At 53.6% G+C, this 14,433-nt stretch overlaps 3 protein-coding genes across 3 annotated transcripts; 1 reads left to right on the forward strand and 2 right to left on the reverse strand.

The window, feature by feature from the left end:
- Positions 1–1,338: 1,338 nt before the first annotated feature.
- On the forward strand, positions 1,339–3,361 carry NCS57_01004900 (PAC domain-containing protein; the record flags this gene model as incomplete). The annotated part of the gene is made up of 2 exons (XM_053059807.1): positions 1,339–1,866; positions 1,916–3,361. The coding sequence occupies 2 exons, from the start codon at positions 1,339–1,341 to the stop codon at positions 3,359–3,361; spliced, it is 1,974 nt and encodes a 657-aa protein (XP_052910201.1).
- Positions 3,362–3,892: 531 nt separating this feature from the next.
- Positions 3,893–9,409, reverse strand: NCS57_01005000 (uncharacterized protein; the record flags this gene model as incomplete). Its single annotated transcript, XM_053059808.1, has 2 exons — positions 3,893–5,162; positions 5,208–9,409. 2 exons carry the CDS (start codon positions 9,407–9,409, stop codon positions 3,893–3,895), a joined length of 5,472 nt encoding a protein of 1,823 aa, XP_052910202.1.
- A 999-nt stretch (positions 9,410–10,408) lies between these two features.
- Positions 10,409–14,008, reverse strand: NCS57_01005100 (Pre-mRNA-splicing factor ATP-dependent RNA helicase prp22; the record flags this gene model as incomplete). Its single annotated transcript, XM_053059809.1, has 1 exon — positions 10,409–14,008. Exon 1 carries the CDS (start codon positions 13,985–13,987, stop codon positions 10,409–10,411), a length of 3,579 nt encoding a protein of 1,192 aa, XP_052910203.1. The 5' UTR covers positions 13,988–14,008.
- Positions 14,009–14,433: the final 425 nt, after the last annotated feature.

The following is a 14,433-nucleotide window of genomic DNA, read 5'->3' on the forward strand; positions in this document are numbered from 1 at the left end:
GGCTCTCTCTCTTCGGGATCAATCAAAGCCCGTGACCCGGGGTTTTACTCTGTCTCTCTCCATTTTCTTCAGCACAAGATTAAAAGAGCCGGGGCAATGTTTCAGATGAATGACTCTCGAGCCCCACAAGATGGAAAGAGGAGAGGTTTCTTCAGCTCGTGAGCCCATCCACGACCAGACCAGAACCCTTGAGAGCCGGACCCCTGTCGACCTGGCACTAGTTCCTTGGTCCGCTGAGAAGAGGGTCAAAGTGTTTGCAGGAAGCGCCAAAATACGGCAGCTGGGCGAAAGATAAGAGCACAACAGCATAAGTCTTGAGATGGAAGGAAAATCGTACCCAGAGAATCATTCCATTACGGCTTCTCCGTTAGACGCTGAAAAAATTGGAAGAAAAAAAAACGTCTGCTGGCTTGACTTGGAGGAATGTTCTCCTCCAAACACACCTTGTCCATGTTCCCGGATCGCAGATTTCTGCGTGGTTCAGCCCGCGCACCGGATCGACGCCTTCTTTTCAGCCACGACAAGCTCTAGACTTATCAGGGGGTGGGACACTCTCTCTTTCACTCTTTTTCCTTCTTCTTTCGAACGACGCCATCTCGATAGTCTCGCATTAGGAACAAGGTCCGAGTCCCCCTTAGCCTTTTTCCCACCAAGAAGCCAGGCCAAAGTTGAAGAGAGACTCCCGCTTGTTGGACCACTCACGGACCCCTGTCCCGGGCCCTGTCCGGGTCCCCGTCCGAGCAAGCAGGGAAGGGTTCAAGGTCCCATGGACCTGGTGGAGGATTTACACGGCCGCAAAGTCCTCCAGTGACAGTGCCCTCTGGCCCGCCCCCGCAAGACTCTGTGTAGCGTCGCCATGGCGTCGACGCCCGGGTCTCCACCCGTCTACATACCGAGCGGCGGTGCCCTCGAGTCAGTCGATTGCGCTGCTGCTGCTACATTGCTCAGAGCGAAAGTGAGAGGCGAACGAGGTATTAAGCCATCGTGGGCTGCCCCAGCTGGCCCTCCTAGAGGAAAAGAAGCCCGGGCCTTGGATGTTTGTTTCTCTTTCTCTTCTTTCGCCGCCGTCCAAGGTGCCTATCTATTCCTATTTCTTGCTTCTGTACTTGATCTAACAACCTCCCCCCCCTTTGGAAACTTGACGATGCCCCTGTAAAACGCTTCAACCACTGTCGCTCCCAGAACAACAACAACAAAAACTACAAGTCATTCTCTCGAGTCTCACTCTGGCGATCTAATTAACTACCTCCCCCGGTCTCATCGACCGCAGCCTGCGCTGCTCTGTGCCGCATCGCATCGCATCGCATCGCATTCCCCCACTGAGACAATCCGCCCAAAATGCCCACCACCGTCAACGCCCTCCGCGCCTTTGAGCCTCCCCCCGTCCCTCCATTCGCCGAATTCGAGCGCCGCCGCTCCACGGCCTCTTCCATGTCCAACAGCAACAGCAGCGGCGGCCTTCAATCCCCGCCTCCTCCCAAGACGAGATCGGGTGGCAGACCCCGGAGCGCGAAGTTCTCGGCGTACCGTCTGCGCAGCAACTCGGGCCTCTCTCTGCACACAAACGAGGACATTCTGCGCCAGTACACGGACTACTACCCTGATGGCTCCCCGCGCAGCGCCGGTCTGTATGGCAGCGGGCAGCAGTGGTCCGGCGAGAGGCTGAGGAGCATCGACTCGATAGCTTCGAGCCAGCGGTCCAGCATTGCGTTTACGGATTCGGATGGGTCTGGCGATCTGCCGATTCCTGACCTTGTCGGGCGGGACATGTTTGACCAGGTCATGAGTGATCCGGCTGCTAGTAGTCAGCTGTGGAAGTTTGCCGCGAGTCGGGGAGTTGGACAGAATGTCGACTACCTCATGAAGGTGAGGCAGTCGACGCATTGATTTATCGCATTTATACTGACTCTTTTAGATCCGCGATTACATCCACTCACTGGAGCAGGTCGTCATCCAGCTCTCGACGATATCAACCTCTTACACGTCCATCACAGCCACATCGCCCATCAACCTCCCGCCCCCGATATCCCGGGCCCTCAACACAAACATCAAGCACCTGACAACCTCTCTCATCCCGAGCCTGGAAAACATGTTTCTCGAGTCCAAGGCCTACGTCGAGCAGCGCATCGTGAGGGAGATCTTTCCCGACTTTGTGAAGCAGCAGCTCTCCCAGTGCACCAGCCTCGCTCTCTCCCTCGACGTGGAAGGTGATTCGCCGCCGAACCCGTACCCCGGTCTCAAGGGTTCGTTCTGTCTCAGTGATCCCTCGCGGTCGGGGAATCCTATTGCTTTTGCGTCGGATGAGTTTGAGGATCTTACGGGCTACTCGCGCAGCGAGGTGCTCTCGCACAACTGCCGCTTCCTGCAGGGTCCGCAGACGGATCGCGAGACCATCTCGAGGATGCGCTCGGCGATATGGCGCAGTGAGGAGTGCACCGAGCTTATTCTCAATTTTCGAAAAGACGGCACGCCATTCTGGAACCTACTCTTCCTCTGCCCTCTCGTCGACACTGCTGGAAAGCTCAAGTTCTACCTAGGCGCTCAAATCGACGTTTCTTCACCCATTGAAGGCGCGGATGATCTTGTAAAGATGCTCGGCTACGGCGCCGCAGAGGAGGACAAGGTATCAACGGATAGAAACAGCTCACGATGGGGCGGTAGCGATGGATCTCAATGCGACCCAGAGCCCGAGGACCCCATCGGCATGAAGCCCATACAACTCAAGGCCCCCAAGAAGGGCGGTTTCTTCAAGTCGTTCAAGAAAGTACCCCCTCCGCCTCTATCACCGCCCTCCAGCCCCCGCAGGAGCTCCGACAGACCACGATCATCCGCCGGCCCGATATTCGAAAAGACGTACAGCACACGGACAGTCCTCAAGCGCCTATCAACACAGCCCGACATGCTCATGACGACCTACTCCCGCTACATGATTCTCGAACACGTCCCCTCGTATCCAGCATCACTCGGCGCAATGCCCCTCGACCAGGAGATGAAGTACCCTCCCAAACTGAGCATATCCTTCTTCTCCCCCGCCATGGTCGAAGCCCTAGACCTCAACATGTCTTCCGACGCCGTAGTAGGCAAGGACGTGTTCGACGTGCTATCCGAGCAATTAACGCTCCCGTCAGTGACGAAGGCCTTCAAGTCAACAGTAAGAGACCTCGTCGTGCGCGACGGAAAGTCAGTGTCTCTCGATCTCGCCCTGGCAAACCACATCCCGCGAAGAGCAAACATGACGCGCGTCATGAGCGGCGAAAGCGTCAGCGAGAAGAAGTCAAGCAAGATGATGAGCCACTGGACGCCGCTCAAGGATGGCGAGGGCAAAGTCAAGTTTGTCGTCATGGTTGTTTCGCCAATCTAGACGTATGAAAACAAAGGAGTAAACGACAAAGGAGTTTATTATGGGAAGGCTATCTACTTTTTTTCTTGTATAATGCATTGCTGGGTGTAAGGATATTGTATTTAATCTAACGACGGAGAGAATGATACCACGACTGTAAATTCACACGATCCAACATTTGGACTTGCAAATCTACCTGCTCCACCAGACGTCAAGATGTCACAAGCGATGATAACAGCTCCGCATAAACACATCACATCATGCCATTGACACGCTAATGTCAGATCTTTGTTCCCCGCTCGTTCCGTCTTGGTTCAGCTCCGATGGAACAAGGTCTTGACCGTCGTTTCAGGGCGAGCAACGGCGCCTCTCCACCAGGGCTCGGCAGCTGCATGAAACGGGGCCACACAATGTTCAGCTTGCAAGTGATTTCCCCCATCATTAGAGTTTGAGGCTTACACAGATACAGCAGGTCATGCCAAGGAACAAAGTACATGATTCAATGCCCTTTGACGAGTTGCCATTGTCAGACACACACACACACACACCAATCTATTCGACAAGAGTAGCTGGAACTATCTTCCCTGCGAGTTCACGGCCAACACCTGAAACCCGTACAAGATAATCTATCATCGACTCGCTGCCAAGCCGAGAGTGTCCGCACCTGTCACAGCCGAATCTGTACGCCGCCTTGCGTGGGCCTGACCAAGGCCTAGTTGCCGTAAACGGTCCAGAGTGGGCTTCCGACTCGATGTACTTCTTTTCGTAGTATCGACCGACGAGAACCCATTGCAGAAGCTTGGGATATACCCTTGTTGCTTCCACGACAGATCTAACGACCTTTCCACCATGTCTGTCGGTGGCAATGTAAGATAGTCGAGCGCCATGGCGGACAAGCAGTTTGAACGATTTCGAGGCACCGATATAGCCAGCAAACATCAATGCCGAACCCTTGTCACACCACTCACGCTCAAAATCGAAGCCAAAGTTGAGAAGCTGCTCCAAGAGACCAGTATTCTCCGACCGGATAGCCATGCATCCCGCGCTGAGCCCTGAATCTGGCTGAAAGTTGATGACCTGAGAGCGACATTCCCTCGGGACACGTCGCAGGACGGCCTTGAGGCCCGAGAGGGAGGGCGTCTGGATCATCAACTTGATCAGAAACGACGGCTCGTTCTCTGCGAGTCGGTAAAAGTCAAACTCCCCGTTCAGAGCGTACGTTCTCGAGACGGAACTCCCGCTGATCACGGTCGACAGCACGCTCGGATTGCCCAGCATGGTGCTGTAAGGATTCAAGCCCAGCCCAGTCAGCTCCCGCAGCAAGTTCAAGTCGGATCCGGCACTTCGGAAATCCATGCCGTCAAAGGTTTGAGGATCGCCGCCGTACTTGATCAAGCTCCGGATCATCTCTATGTTGCCGACAACGGCTGCTTGACCCAGTGGCGTTGTCCCCTCAAAGTCTCTAGCGTTGGGGTCAGCCCCTGCTTCCAGGAGTAGGTCCACCATGGGTGGAAGATCGTAGTCGGCAGCTGAGTGAAGGGGCGTCAGCAGTTCCGTGTCCCGAGCGTTTACGTCTGCACCGTGAGAGATGAGCATCCGAGCCATGTTGTAAAAGGGTGCAGAGTCAGCGTCAAGAGAGTCGTCCCTCGCACAACTCTGGACCAGCACATGCAAGGCGGTGGAATGGCTGCCCCCATAATACACCGATCCCATGTGAACCTTGCTACGCGCATTCAAAACGAAGCGTAGGAGCCTCTTTGTAGTATCTCGTTCATCTGTCGAATCAGACAGACCAGGAAGTCCTGATTTCTCCACCAACGCCCTATCTTTGTTAGCAATGGCCTCCATCCCTGGCAGAAATACTTACCAATACTCATCGGCATGAGCTACTAGGTGGTCGATGAAGATCTTGAGAACCTTTTCTTGGTGCCCGAAATCCGGTCCCCCGATGGTTTGCTGGTACTGACAAATGGCATGGATCGGCGGTTGCGAAAGATGAAACCACAGCCTGCCTTCAGCCAGATACGCATCCAGACACTTCTCGATGAAAGAGTACACCTTCTTGGGCGCAGTGAAGATGTTGACCTGAAGCAGTTTCTGAATATGGAGACAGCCCTGGAGGAGAGCATTGTACCCATTCGGCCAGTGTTCCTTGCAACCAGCCACAAAGCCCGTGAATCCAAGCTCCAAGAGTTCAACCATGGGAGAAATGAGGGCCTGCGATGCCGTGTAGCTGAGAAGAGTGCATCCATCACAGGGCAAGATGGCAGACTCCAACTCTTCCCTGGAAATGTGGTTGAGGAGGGAAGAAAACAAGCCCCCGGAACTCGGTCTATGACGGCCGATGGTGTCTGCTATCATGTTTCCAAGTTTTCTCTGCTCCAACAACCGGGTGCTCTCAGGGGTTCGGCCGTGGAATGGACGAGAGACCAGTTCTTGAACATCGAGACCTGTAGAGTCAGGGTTAAGCACTGAAATGCCATAATCCTGTTCCCGCTCTTCCTCGGGGTCCAGAAGTGAGTCCTTCAGATATTCAACCACCTCCGCGTTGCCCCTCAAAATGGCCCAGAAAAGCGGCGACCTCCCAGATGAATCCGTAGCTGTCAAGTCTGCCCCAAACTTGGACAGTACCTTGATGCACTCCAAAGATCCAGCCTTAGCGGCCAGATGGGCTGGTGATAGTCCATTCTTAGGGGTGGTTGCGTCAATCTCATCCATCAAAGGTGTTGCCAAGATGAGGGTCTCCAAGATGTCGCGATGGCTATTTGCCGCAGCAATTTGAAGGGCGTTGTAGGTGACCCCATCTTCCCCTTCGTAGATGCACTTCCAGTCTAAGTCATCCTCCCTCTCGATGATCTCCTCCAACACAACAACTTGGCCATTGCGACACGCAGCGATCACGGCATTGTATCCATCAGAAGCAGCCAGACCCGGATCTGCGCCATGGGTGAGCAGTGCACAAGCTATCTCGCTTTTGTGTTGAGAGATTGCCTCCGTCAACATAGACCAATGGAATGACACTCCTCTTGACCCATCTTTGCCCGACACATTCTTGGGCAGCCGATTGGGATCCATCCCACGCTCGATCAGCTTAGCGATGACTGCCACAGCGAACGGTGTATCCAGGAGAACGTGGAGCTTGTCAAAGGTTTCGAATTGACGAGCTACCACGTCCTTTGGTCTGGACCTGCTGAGCAATGTTCGTACCATTGCAAGGTCCACGTCGTCTAGCAACGCAGCCTCGAACAGCGACACACCGAGAAGCTGATCCCACGTGCGATGTACGTTAACACCAGTGTTGACAAGTAATCTGACAAGGTTGGATAGTTTATGGTGCACTGCCTGCTGCAACAGCATCACAGCGGGGAAGGATACCGCGAACGGGTTCGGGCCATCCAGATTTAGGGACGGTAAATATGACGGTGATGACGCCGAAGCGTCCAAAACGGACGTGATGAAAGGATACTGCCAGCCTTGCCAGTATGGCTGGCTGTCTGTTTTTTTCGCCTCTGCGATGTATTGAATCGCACACTTGCCAGTCTCCCTTTCATAGTCGGCAAGAACACCATGCTCGACTAGACATCGGACCGCCAGGTTAATAAAGCCGGACAGGAAATACAGAGAGGAAGGATGAGTGGTGGTGCCAGTTCCAGATAGCAGCGGAAGAATGCTGTCGCAGAATCGAACCCAGAGGTGGCGGTTGGCTATGTCTCGCGATTTCAGAACCTCGGGTGTAAGAAGCCTCTCGTAGTCTTCCCGCTTGATGTTGGGGAAGCATGACGGGTGCGCCGTCGGAACAGCAAATGCACCATACCGACCAGCAGTGAGCTTGGTGTTGGTGATAATAGTCTCGACCACTGTAGTCCCATCAGAGAACTGCCAAGGCAACTCTCGACATTTATCCAGAACCACGTCCAAAAGCTCGGTTGAAGCAGACAAGTTGAGGTACTTGAGCAAGAATCTGTTGATCTTGATTGCCTCGGGGATGAGCTCAAACACCTTTTTGACGAGATTCGCGTCACCCCATTGAACGGCATACTCAGCGAGCTGCTCATTTCCTTTCAAGGAGATGTTTTCTTGACAAGCATCCAACATAAAACGAGCGGCTAATGGAGCAGGCTTCCGTAATCCTCTGGGGGGCTGTGCAAGAGTATCGAGAAAGGCAAAGGATGCCACCAGAGGAGTAAAGCCAAAACGATCCTTCGTGCGTAGATTCTCATCCCTGAGTGGATCGTGTTCCCAAAGCCACTTGAGGAGAGCGACATCGTTTGTAAATGCACAAAGGTGCCAGATTGTGCGTCCATCCATGTCTGTATCAGTCGTTGAAGCGCCGTGGTCCAGCACCAGCTTTGAAAGAGCTGAAAGATCTTCGACCACCATGATTGGTGTTCGCTTGTTGGAGTCTCTTGCCCCCATATCTGCTCCAGCAGCGATGAGAATGTCCATGATCTCAAGCTGCGAGCCCTCGGTGGCTGTGTGAAGAATAGTGCCAGCAAGCCCATTCTTGCCGAATGGTAGGTTAGGATCAAATCTCGGGTCGCTAGTGAGGCGCTCGATCAGAGTCACATCAAAATCCAGCACCGCGTTGCGTGTAACTTCGGCAATATGATGGTCGTCCAAAGTAGTGATCTTACCGGACTCCTCCGAGAAAGAGAACTTGATGTTGGCGTGCTTCATAAGCTGAGACACCGTCCTCTGGAGCTCCCCATACTCCACCGTCTCGTTCACGATGTCGGCCAATGTCAAGTTAACCAATGTCAAGTCGTAAACAAAGGTGAGCAGGCGTGCAAATCTCGCCTTGTGAAATAGACCACGCATCACCAGCGTCTCTCGTTGCATGAGCTCGAGAAAAGCGCCATCCAGTTTGCTTCCTCCCTTCATGATGCGGGTGAAGATGGCCTCATGCTTAGTCGTCATCGCAACCCAAAAGGCCAGGCCTGCGAGCGATACCTCATCGGCGTTCTTCCAGTTGTACTTGTAGGTGCAGTCGGCGCCTTCGTCGAGGAGGTGAAGGATGGTGGCTGCTCGTTCCACGTCGGAGTCTCCGCCAACAAGCAAAGAACCCCATGACTCCGGCTCAGCGCGTGTTGCAAGAACCTTGGTGCCCATAAGAGCGCAAAACAGAGGAGTGCCGAGAATGCTGGTCTGATTGATGTCCGCACCCATAGAGAGGAGGTCTCTGCAGAGATTCGGCAAGCCAAGCGCGGCAGCGATGTGAAGTGACGATACTGACCCATCGCACAGGGCATCTGTGAGCTCCAGCAACAGTCTCGGCGAAAGCGCCAAGGGTCCCAAGGCTCTTGGGAATGTCTCCCTAGCGTATTCCAAAACCCACTGCACAAAGCTGTATGATCTTTGAATCCGGAAGAGAGAACAGACCTGTGGCCGCAGCTTCTGCCAGTACCTCTCAGCGTATTCCGGCCAACGCGTCGCTGCTGTTCGATAGTTTGTTGTGATCCGCCGTGATTGCACCAATGCAATCTCTTTGTTGTACTCTGCCGGTTCGCGATCGTTGTCGGAGGAGTTGAGTATTGTCAGCCAAGCAGAAACCTCCTCAGCACTCGGCTCAGTTTCGTCTCGTGTCTGTGCTGGAGATTCGACCATCTCAGTGTCAACGCTGTTCGTCATGAGCCGAGGGATCGAGTTGGAACCCAAAATGGAGAACTGCAGCGCGATATCTTGGAGGGACTCCGACGATCCAAGAACAAAACCAAGCTTGGAACGATTGTCCAGGAGGGATGATCTGGCAGCTTTGAGACCATCCGGAGTCGCATAGGTGTGAACAGACTGAATAGCGCTGATCAACATCTCACATCCGTCCAACAGCGGCCACTCGGTGGTCTCAGTAACGGGCATGTCATTCTCGCTGTTTTCGCCCAGCTCAATGATGAGCGACTCAAGACTGAAAAGAGCACCAGCAAGGAGCCTCAGTTCAACGATCAACGGTTTCAGGTCACTCTTCAGAGGGGATCCTTCTCTCAGGCGAGTGCTGATGCTCGCGCAGGCAGCGAGTGTCGACTCCTTCAGCTCGCTGATGCGCTTCAGCATGGTCGATTGCGTCGGAGACATTTTGCAAAACACTGCGCGATAGTTAGAGACTATCCAATCAAGTATCATGTGGGCTTCACGCACGCCTTCGTATCAACTCTTACCCAACAGGCTGGTATTTGTGTTGGGCCAAGTGAATGCAAGTCTGGCCGCAAGGCGCTGGGAGTCCAAGCACGAAGAGCTCAGGATGGTATCGCCCACGAAGCCAGGAGGCAATGAAAGCTCAATGCCCAAAAATGGGCATGGCTGGATTTAGCGAGCAAATAAAGTGCACAGCAATAGAGTCGGAAGCTCAAGAGTCGATTATCGTGTCCGAGAGTGCTGATACTAGGCGATATAAGGATGCGACAAGAAAACAGGTCGCCAGACGAGATCCAGAGAGATCATCTATAGGAAAAGATATAGACTAACGTTTCGGAGATGAAAGAAACATTACCCCAGATTCATCGGGAAGATCAGAGTAAGAAAGCGCGCCTCCGCGATGGTTGAGAGGGTGAAATTGTGTGAAGCCGTTGGTCGGTTTGGCATCCTCTCCAAATGTCATCAACGCGGGCAGGGGAACGAGCAGAGTGGCGCTCGGACCATCCAGTGCGAGGTTACTCATTCACTGTCCAAACGGTGATGAGAATACCGCCTTGGAGAGCGGAGAATAACGTTTACATGCGTATCAGGGCTTGACAGTGAATCAGAGGCACAATGTGACCCGTTAAATCATTGTCTCCTCTTTTCTCCTTGAAATTTCCTCCAGTCAATGGGCAGCTTTAATAAGCCACAGTCTCAAACACAGTGTATATTCACCTCGCCAAGGGTGCAGTTTCAAGGCACCAGCTGCAATGAACCACAACTGACGTTACAATCAACAAAAACCATTCATGCTATAAAGATATCGAGAATATGACTATGCAATTGTTTGTGGCTAGTATAGCATCTAGTTGATGTCCCATTCAAACTCCCAACTCCAACCCAAGTTGTCAGGAGTTGACAACTGTAATCATGACAGTTTTCTGAACCAGGCTCCCATTATCCCCATGTTCCGCCGCCACCACCGCCTCTACCTCCCTTCCTCTGTGCACTCAAACGCCAGTCATCCTCGTTTGCAAACTTGTTGTACAGTGGCTGGATCCTCTCTGCCTTCTTCCTCTTGCTCAGTCGATCCGTTGGTGCAACCTTGAAGAAGGTCGGCGCAGCCTCCACGAGCCACTTTGGCTCGATGCTTGTCGTGCAGTGCATGTACTCCTTGGTAGTCAACACAAGCTCATGGTAAATCACCCACTCAGCCTGCTTGCCAAACAGGGCTGAGCTTGGATGCAGATATACAGGTGTCCCCTCAGTCAGCGTCTTGTATCCCTCCTGCGGGTCCTTGCGCGCCGCGTTGCGGAAGAAGCCTGCGCATAAAGCACGGCGCACCTTTTCGGTTGCGCGTCCACACGAGGCGATAGGATGTTTGTACCGATCCATGATCTTAACGATTTGGTCACGAACATCCTTTGCACGACGCATGGAACGCGCCTGGATAAAGTTCTCAAAGCACCAGGGGGCTGAGTATCCACTGTGCTTCCATGAGTTGTACACGTTGAGCAGGGTGAGGTGGTCGCCATGAGGGTCGTGGAACTTTGCCTTCTTCTGGTCGGCTTGTGACTGCTTCTCCTTGGGGCGATAAAACACGGTCGAGATGTTGAGCATGGAAACAATGCTGAGCACTTCTTCGGCGCACTCGAGCTCAACGGCAGCGATGAGGACCTTGGCAAGGGAGGGCTCCATGGGGAAGTCGGCCATCTTTCTGCCCAGCCGAGTCAGGAGGCCTTCATCGTCCAGGGCGCTAAGCGCATACAGCTCCTCCAATGCGGTAAGCATGGTGTTGATCGGAGGGGGGTCCATAAAGTCGAAATGCAGCAGGTCGTTGATGCCCATGGCCTTGAGCATAAGAATCGTCGTAGACAAATTCTGTCGCTGAATTTCAGGGATGGTAGTCGGCAACATCTCTGACTGATACGCAGCTTCTGTGTACAATCGGAAACACTTTCCGGGGCCGGTTCGGCCAGCTCTGCCGGATCTTTGGTTCGCCTGGGCCTGCGAAATAGGGGTAACCACCAGAGAGTCCATTCCCAGCTTAGGATCGTATGCATTCTGCTTCACGAAACCGGGGTCCACGACGTAGTAGATCTCATCGATGGTGATCGAAGTCTCAGCAATGTTGGTGGCGATGACAACCTTGCGGCTGCCAGGGGGCGCTGGCTCGAAGATTCGACTCTGCATCTCGGTGGGAAGCGACGCGTAAACAGGGAGAATGATGAGTTCAGGCACGTTAGGCCCTAACGCCTTCATTCTCTCGTATAGGACCTCGCAGGCTGTGTCGATTTCTTCTTGACCTGTCAAGAACAGCAGAATGTCACCCTTGGGCTCGGTAAGGTGAATCTGCATCACCGTGACCAGAGCCGCATCCAAATAATCAGATTCAGGCTCCCTGGAGTAGAGAACTTCGACAGGAAATGTTCGGCCGGGAATGGTGAAGATTGGACATTCGTTAAAGTAAGCCGAGAACTTGTCGGCATCGAGAGTCGCAGAAGTGACGATGACCTTCATGTCAGGTCGTCGTTTGAGGGTCTTCTTCAGCAAGGCAAAGAGGACATCGGTGGCAATGGTACGCTCGTGGGCCTCGTCAAGCATGATACACGAGTATCTTGACAGGTCTGGATCAACGAGAATCTCACGCTGAAGCATACCATCCGTCATGTACTTGATCTTGGTGGCCGGGCTAGTACAGTCCTCGAAGCGGATCGTGTAGCCAACCTCTTCTCCAAGCTTGCAGCCAACTTCTTCGGCGACTCGCTTGGCGACTGACATGGCAGCGACACGACGAGGCTGTGTGCAGCCGATCATGCCATCATTGGCAAAACCAGCTTCAGCCAGGTATTGTGTCAGCTGTGTTGTCTTTCCAGAACCTGTCTCTCCGACAACAATCAAGATTTGGTTCTCCTGAACGGCCTTGATGAGCTGACTTCGGAAGACAAAGACGGGCAAGGACTCTCGTTGCTCCTTGATGCTCAGGTTTGTACGCTTGCCCAGGGATTGGCCCTTTGGAATGACGGCCTTTTTCCATTCGGGAACCTCTTCTGACTGTTGGTTCTTTCTCGCGTTTCTGAGGTCGCTGGCAAATTGTCGCTTGTCGGGGTCTGCCATAGGATCCTGCCACGCCGTAGAAAGATTCTCCTTAGGCTCCTCATTAGCAGCAACTTCAGCTTCCTGTCGCTTCAGTTCCTTTCGCTCCTTGGACAAGGCAGTTCCTGACATGGCTGCTCGGTTCATGGAGCCGTCTGGTGCCTTAACGACTCGAATTGGTGACAGCTCAAGCGATTGCTTGGTTTGGCCAGCCAAGAAAGGAGGCTCCTCCTCGCGCACTTCAATATCGACATCCTCTTCCAGCTCCATTTCGCCATCACCGCGTAACGTCGCGTTGTAGTCTTCCTCCAGGTCGGGGTAGTCAGAAGCCTTGGCTACTCCTGATGCGATCAACTGTCTTATCTCCCACCTCTCTGGTGAGGTCATTCTCTTCTTTTGCCGTCGTGGCGGGCCCAAGTTGTCTCGTGGCCCGGCTGATGGGTCCACGAAGCCATTTCTTGCTCCTCCTCCCAGTGCTTCCATGTTGGCGCCAGTTGTCATGCGAGCTTGCGGTTCCAGATCTTGGCCATTTTCTTGATCGACGTCCTTCATCGACAACCCAACTCTACTCCCTTCGATGCTTGTAACCTTCACCCAGACCTGTTGTCCTCGTGTCAAGAGATCAGAGGGGTGGCTGACTCGCTGCCCAGCAACCATGCGCGAGACGTGGACCAAACCGTCGACTTTGCCCCTAACATTATGCAGGTTGACAAAGGCGCCAAAGTCCTTGATGCCTGTAACATGTCCCTCGTAGACCTTGTGTAATTGTGGCGCATCGTCCATCTCGGGCGCCGGGGCGTTGCGGAAGCGGTCATCGTCGTCGTCGTATCGTCGACGACCTCGTCGGTCCTTGCGCGAATCGCGATAGCCATCTCGCCAGTCTTCGTCGCCTCGTTCTTGCGACCGCGATCGCGATCGGTATTTGTCTCGCCTGCGCCGGTCTCTCGAGCGCGATCGGTCTCTTCTCCTGCGCCTTGAATCTTTCTGGTCGTCCTCAGGGCTTCGACTCCGTTTCCTCGCGCTCTTGTCCTTTTTCGCCTTTCCTTCCAAGCCTTCGAGAAGCGCCAGGGTATCGTCGATCGCATCGGCTCCACCGTCAGGTACGGGGTCCTTATCCGGAAGCGCAAGCCCGCTGAAGACTTTCTCCTTCTCCTCGAGCGTTCGCGTGTGGTGGTGTTCTTCGTCTTGGGCGCCGTTCTTGCCCTTGAACTTTGGGTGCATAGCCAGGACAAGGCGGTCAAGGCTCTCGACTAAACTGGGCGGAAAGTCCGGGGCGATGCCCGCGAGTCTCTCGCGGAACTCGTTGAAGGAGCTGCATTCTAGACGCTGCGCGATCAGGAACTCGGCCAAGGTTTTGTCGCCGACGCCGACGTGGTTCTGGAGTTCCGACGTGACCTTTGAGACGAGCGACAAAAGCTCAAGGTTCAAAAGGTCGTCCATGTTAGAAAAGAGAGACCGATCCTGCGACCTGGCAGGATGGTTCAGCAATGTAAAGTGAAGGTGCACGGGAAAAGTTGTAGGATTCTGACCGTGGCAAAAGGTCGGCTCACCTTGGCAGGTTTCGGTGAGGCTCGGTGAGGGCTGGTCACCCTGTACCCCAGCTTTTGTCATGCAATAGACGTCGTTTTAAATGTGCACTAGATGAGGAGAGGAAATACTTGCATGCTTGAGGCTCTATGCCATTTTTTTAATCAGGGCTATTATCTTTTCCTCCGTTTCATTCTTTCTAGCTGCGGTAGATATACTCTCAATCCATCTCAGCAGAGTTTGCTCAGCGGCGCCGCCCCAGGTACCACCATTTCTATATCTATCCCAAGCTTCACAATTGAGAAAAGCCATGGCAAGCAGACAATATTATCATCAAAAAGGTACATTTGTCAAAAATA

The sequence above is a fragment of the Fusarium keratoplasticum genome, chromosome 8 (assembly GCF_025433545.1).
Source record: "Fusarium keratoplasticum isolate Fu6.1 chromosome 8, whole genome shotgun sequence".
Classification (NCBI taxonomy): Eukaryota; Fungi; Ascomycota; class Sordariomycetes; order Hypocreales; family Nectriaceae; genus Fusarium; species Fusarium keratoplasticum.